Source organism: Malurus melanocephalus, unplaced genomic scaffold (assembly GCF_030028575.1).
Source record: "Malurus melanocephalus ecotype Western Australia unplaced genomic scaffold, MMel_1.1 scaffold_12, whole genome shotgun sequence".
Taxonomy (NCBI): domain Eukaryota; kingdom Metazoa; phylum Chordata; class Aves; order Passeriformes; family Maluridae; genus Malurus; species Malurus melanocephalus.
In genome coordinates this window covers 2,514,614-2,520,613 of record NW_026623244.1, presented here as the reverse complement: position 1 = coordinate 2,520,613, position 6,000 = coordinate 2,514,614, and the positions used below count along the sequence as shown (strand labels likewise).

Sequence of the window (6,000 nt, the reverse complement as noted above, 5' to 3'; positions counted from 1 at the left end):
CGCTAACGAGGGTGGGCTCGGCGGCCCGTGCCCCCTCCGGTCCCGGCAGCCGCCTCCTCCCCCGGAGGGGGCAGTGACAGGCAGCGGCTCCTGCCCCATGTGACTGGGGAGCGGCTGCCCCGTCCATGGCTTGGCCTCCCCCGGGCAGCAGCAGCTCCGGCTCCCGGGGAGGAGGGGCGGGAGCTGCTGCTCCATGGGGAGGAAGGGCAGCCCCCGATCCCCCCAGGCGGAGGGGGGATCCCGGGCCGCTTCCCCCCCCTCCCCGCTCTGGGCCTTACCCGAGGAGCTGCTGCTCCTCATCTGCTCCTACCTGGACGCGCAGGCCTTGGGCCGCCTGGCCCAGGTCTGCCGCCGCCTGCGCTTCCTCAGCAGCCGCGATCTCCTCTGGAGGCGCATAGCCCGCGGCTGCCTCAACTCCGGCTTCACCCAGCTCGGCACCGACCTGTAAGCGCGGCCTTTCCGGCGGAAGGGCGGGGGGCAGCGGCCGCGGCGGCCGGGAAAGGCCGGGGATGCGGCGGCCCAGCCGGTTGCCAGGGCCACGCTGCGCTCCTGGCGTGGCCAGCGCTGGGCCGCGAGGGGCGGGGGACGCGGGGCCATTCCCGGAGCGCGGCTGCGCCGCCCTTTCCCTGCGCCAGGAGGGGCGGCCAGGGCACAGGAAGGGCCTCCCTGGGAGGGAGCGGCCCGTGGGGCACCCCCGGATGGCGCTGCTCACAGGGGTTGGGGAGGCGCCTCTTTTCTGCGCCAGCGGCGGGCGTGGGTGGCGGGGGCTTCCCTGGCCCCGCGGGAGTGCTGGAGAGTGMGGCCCTGTCCACAGCTGGAGCACTGTGTCCAGTTCTGGTCTCCTCAATGCAAGAAGGACAAGGAGCTACTGGAAAGGGTCCAGTGTAGGCCACGAAGAATGATGAGTGGTCTGGAGTATCTTCCCTATGGGGAGAGACCCTGGGAGCCGTGSCTGTTCAGTCTAGAGATGACTGAAACGGGTCTCATCAATGCATAYAAGTATCTCAAAGGCTGGTGCCAGCGGCAGGATGAGGAGCAATGGCCATAAACTAAAACACATGAAGTTTCACCTCAACATGAGGAAGAACTTGATGCTGATGGTGGCACTCTCCAGGGAGTGCGTGGAGTCTCCGTCTGGAGACATTCAAAATGCACCTGGACACATTCCTGTACAACCTACTCTTGGTCACCCTGCCTTGGTAGGGAGGTTGAAATAATTGATGTCCAGAAGTCTTTTCCAACCCTTACAATTCTCTGAATTTGTGATCCTCTCCCAGACCCCTTCAAATAAAACACTAAAGCTTGGGATCTTCAGGCTAGGAGAGGTTGGAGCACAATGGGATGGACAGAGTTGCTGTGTGCAGCTCAGGTGGCTCCCATATGCCCACACTTCCCACTTCTGAGCAGTGATCTTTTGCCATGGTCTTGAAAATATCTCAGTGAAGTAGCTGCAAGGGAGCAAKGCGTGGGATGGCATCCTGGGAAAAGGCTGGAGACTGGACTTTGTGCATTCCTAGGTGCAAGAGCTTTCATGGCCCCCCTAGGAATATGTGTCTTTGGTTCTCACAGCGCAGCTTAATATAATGGTATAAATGGTGATGGCTGGCACAGAGAAAGTGATTTAATGGACTTTTCATGGCTTTTGGGTTTTAAAAYTTTGTGAGTAGGAATTGTTTGGTTTTTTTTTTCCCTGAGGTATTTATTATTCCCCCAGTTTAACAGCACAAGGTATGTTAGGAATAGGGTCAAGCCCTCTAGGCTTTGCAGTGTGTGTGACACCAGCATCTTTCTAGATGAAGTGCCTTTTGGGCTTGGGCCTYGGCAGTGGTTGGTAAGGGTCCAGAGGTTGCTTTTTGTCTCTCAAATTTGCCTGCGCACCAAATGCCACTTGGAGGCAACCACACAAAGTGGGCTTTTCTTCCTTCTTTAAGAATCACATAAGCAAGTTTGTGTTGTTACGGTCTATGAATCCCCTCCTATGAGTTCTCTGTAGCTGCCAGCATGGATCTTGTTTGTCATTCAGTGACTCAGAATTGTTTCCATAAACATTGCGGTGACATAACTCAAAAGAAGGGATGTCAGATTTTGACCCCTATTTTGCTGTCTGATGTTGCTGTCTCATCAATACACAGACTTTAGAGAAGCAACTATGGCTTCTGCTGGCAGGAGCAGAAGTTTCGTGGTGCTGAAAATCCTTGTGTTTGGTTTTCAGGCCAGCATTTCAACTCACTTGGTGTTCATAGGTTGGAGGTTAAACACAGTTCCCTCGGAAGTCAGCAGGAATAACCATTGCAGAATGGCTGTGCATTGGACTCTTTGTCTACTGTGATATATGATTTTGTCTCCTAAGGAAATGAAGTTCTGTATTTTTCATTAAGAATAAGTTGATACTCTGCTCCTTCAGTTGCAGGAGGGATCAGGTGCATGTCAGAGCAGGTGCAGTGTGTGTAAGGACCACCACTTCCCCCTGTGGAGGAATGCAGGTCTATAAACAGCTACAGAAGAGATTTGCTAGGTCAGAGGGTTTCAGAGAAGGGAAGGCCGCTTGAGTATCATAAACTCCCAGGGACTTCAGTGCTGTTAGATTTGCTGTGAACAGGGTTTTTTTTTCAGTAATTCTAGCATGTACTTTTGTGCTGTGTCCTRTTTCCAAGTTTTCCTTAAACAACTCTAGCACTGAGAGCTGCTTTTAGCATTGGTCAGCACTGCCCCAGTCCCGGGTGACACCCCAGGTTACATTACAAGTGATTTTGAAGAAACTTTGAGATACATCTGGAGGATGATTCATTTAATTACTTTTAATACCATACACCATAGAAGGCTCAGGCAGTCTCCAGTTCCTTGAAATAGCTTACCAAATCCTATGGAGAATACCTGAAAAGCAAACACTTGTTTTCGCTTTGCAGAGATCCAGCATCTTGGGGGCAGTTACAGAAGTTTTGCTGCAGTAGGGTAGTCAGTTCTGRCAACAGATAAAAGGCAAGGGCATACTGCAGTACCCGTACCAATGGAGTATCATTGAGGTCTGGATATCTGAACATCTCCAGAAGAATCAGTATTGGCTTCATGTGTTGAATTGTACAGCAGTAAAATTTGTACTTAGCTGAAGAAGTGTTTAATAGTCTCTGTGACAGCTTGAGAGTTTTAACTAGCCATGTCTCTTCTCTAGCCCTTGCTCCTTATGTATGTCTCAAAGATAAGAGCCATGTCCAAGATTGCTGTTGTAGCAATTGAGGGAGTAAGATTTACAGAGAGATACTGAATTTTATTTGACTAATCAGTACAAGTTGGGGAGGGATTTGAGGCAAGCTTCTGGGCACATCATCCTTGATAGCAATTTTAAGTAGGAACCTGGTAGATGGCTCATTGAAGGTTACATTTGAGCTGACTAGGTATTTAAATTAAAATATCACTGTGTAAATAGAATGCTGATGAAGATGATGGATAGCTGGGCCTTCTTGATAACTGTGCTTTCTTAGTGATATGGAATAACTYGAGTTTCTCAAGCTTGGCTTTCATTCAGGAGCTGAAGCTTCTGTTGCACATTCTGGCTAATGTTGCATGAAGTGAACACTAGTTTTTACTTTTGAGAGGTTTTTGTGCAATRCTGTGTGCAACTGAGAAAGCAAAGGCTGGAACCGTTTATGGTTAATGTACTTAATGAAATAACGTGCATGGTACTAACATTAGATCTTAAACTGATGGTCCCTGGGAGGCTGGCATAAGTTAAAAACTAGTCAAGGGAGTATTTACAGTTTAAAACAAAAATCCATCTCAGAATAGTTTGATCATTTCTGCTGTTAAGTGGCTTTTGATAAGCCATCTGTTAATGCTTTGTAAATAGCAGTAAGTTAGAGCCTAGAGGAGATAGCTGTGCAACTTAACCCCCGGCCCCCACTTCCCAGTTTTTAAAAAGGTGATTAACTTGAAAATGACACCATTCCTTTAAAATGTTGTTTCTGTTGGGTGTATCTTCAGATAATTGCAACAATAAGCRTGAGAGGGAAAAAGCTTTATCTTGTATGTGAAAAAACTGTTTGCATAGTCAGCTTGCCTATAAGACTTCCTTATGCCAAAATAGGGAAGAGAGAAGATTGATAAAAAACTGGTTGCAAACCCCTAGCTGTTAACAGCATGAAAAAGAAAAATAGTAGTATATGTGAAAAAAATTGATTTTATCAAATTTTAAAATTGTCAACCTGGCTACATACCTTTAAAAATTGCCAGCTGTGGTTATCTCTGGACACATGCTTGGGCTTAAATGATGTTAAATTAAGTTGCTAATGATGTCAAAGGGAGATGTGGCCTTAAGTCGAGACACTAGCTGTTATGCTGAAAGGCATATTCACAACATTGACAATCTCTYATATTTGCCCTTTCTGGTAGATTCAGCTAATTGGGAGCCACAGATGGAAGCYGAGTATTTAAGGTGCTGATTCAATCATACACTTGCCTGGGAAGAAAGAAGTTTGCTTTGAGGGATGTATCTGTACACTTCATTCCTTCCGCAGGGGGAAACCATTAGGTACACATCAGCCTGAGTTACTCACTGCATGTTAGAGACAGCAGGGGCTGACTTGGAATGATTCTTAAAGCCTTCTCAGTGTTAAAAATGTACTGTTTCTTCATTGAATGAGCAGTAACTACGTGTTCAATAAAATATTGTGTCACTATTGTKGAAGTACAGAGTGGTTTTAAATGAATGTACTTCTTGGCATCCAAACTGTGAGTCTYTCCAAATCAGGTTGTCACTTCTTCTGTATAGGCATGTTAATTTTATGTATAGACCTGTACTGCTACAAAACCTTGCCATGATGAGGGTAAAAAGAGATTCCCTTTGCTKAAGATTTTTGCTTTACTCAGTCATAGGAGCAGCTGAAATAAAAGTTGAGCCACATCTCCAACGTAAGGTGAAAACAGAGTTTTTTGTTTCAAAAGTGTGTGGCAGTGTATCACAGAAAAGGCTTAACTACACTTTCTGCAGCTAAACTGTAGCTGAGTAGATACAGAAAGCCTTTGGGGGTTTTGGTGATATAGTGATATTACAGTTGTGTCCGATAGCCTGGGTMTGTTTTGCCAGCTGTTGTACAGGCCCAGCAAGAGCAGTCTCTGCCCTGAYGAGCTTGCTGCCTAAATAGCCAGGGTAAACAAGTGCTGGGAGGGGAAGGAGAGGCAGGAGATGTCAACCAAGCTGCCCTCTGTGCTGCAGGTCAGTGTCAGAGCCAGGAATAGCAGAGGGTCTTTAAGCCTTTATCCAGGGCCTGCTTGCTGGACCACCATGGACTGGAGAAATTGGAGAGGCAAAGAGCTCATTGCAAGGCGGTTCTTTATTTAAAACATGGAAGAAAAGAATAAAGTTGCAGCTGGGCTAAACTTATTTCCTCTTTGTTACAAAGGAATTTTAGAGGGCAGGTTAAAAGTTGGAACCTAAATAGCTTGACAGTTTGCTCTTTGTAATGTATTAATAGATGTCAAAATATAGAAATGTTCCCCTGCATATTTTCTCTTTCCCTGTCTCCTGTTCTGCCTTGCCCATTAGGATCATGGTATATTCTCCAGTTCAGAGAAAGAGAGTCATTAATGGACAAATTTATCATATATGAGTTTTTCAAACCTTGTGTAAGCATTTCGGTGAGTTAATAAAAGCTGAGTTTTCTCCAGATCTTGGAAAAATGTATACACCTACAGGAGCAGGAAATGGCCAATCTCTGTAAGTCAAATCCAAATGCAAACTGCAGCAATCATAGGAGACCTCAGCCTTCACTGGAGGGGGAGGGAGTATGAATGCTTGTAAAGCTGCTTCAGTTTCCTTCATCTTTTAAAACTTGTTTTAAAAATAAAAGTTTCATTCCTTTAAGACAGAAATGAAGTAGGCAGTGAACTGATGCAGATGATGCAGAGGGGAATACTCTGGGGAGAATATTGCAGTAACAGAAGAAGCTTGGAAGAGGGARTACAGCTCTTGCTTTGTGCTGGAAAAGTCAGTGGTTTTTATAAACT

General features: G+C 46.6%; 1 protein-coding gene and 1 long non-coding RNA gene across 2 annotated transcripts in view; one reads left to right on the top strand and one right to left on the bottom strand.

Annotated features, from left to right (window-relative positions):
- The window catches only part of LOC130581897 (uncharacterized), an 11,780-nt gene extending 11,405 nt beyond the window's left edge, over positions 1 to 375 (bottom strand). The window contains exon 1 of the long non-coding RNA XR_008966277.1: positions 311 to 375. This is a non-coding gene — a long non-coding RNA (uncharacterized LOC130581897). The remainder of the gene's footprint in view (positions 1 to 310) is intronic.
- FBXW4 (F-box and WD repeat domain containing 4) overlaps positions 121 to 6,000 on the top strand; it is a 58,220-nt gene continuing 52,340 nt past the window's right edge. Inside the window, exon 1 of the mRNA XM_057380217.1 lies at positions 121 to 444. Within this exon, the coding sequence (XP_057236200.1) occupies positions 194 to 444 (251 nt within the window). The 5' untranslated portion in view covers positions 121 to 193. The remainder of the gene's footprint in view (positions 445 to 6,000) is intronic.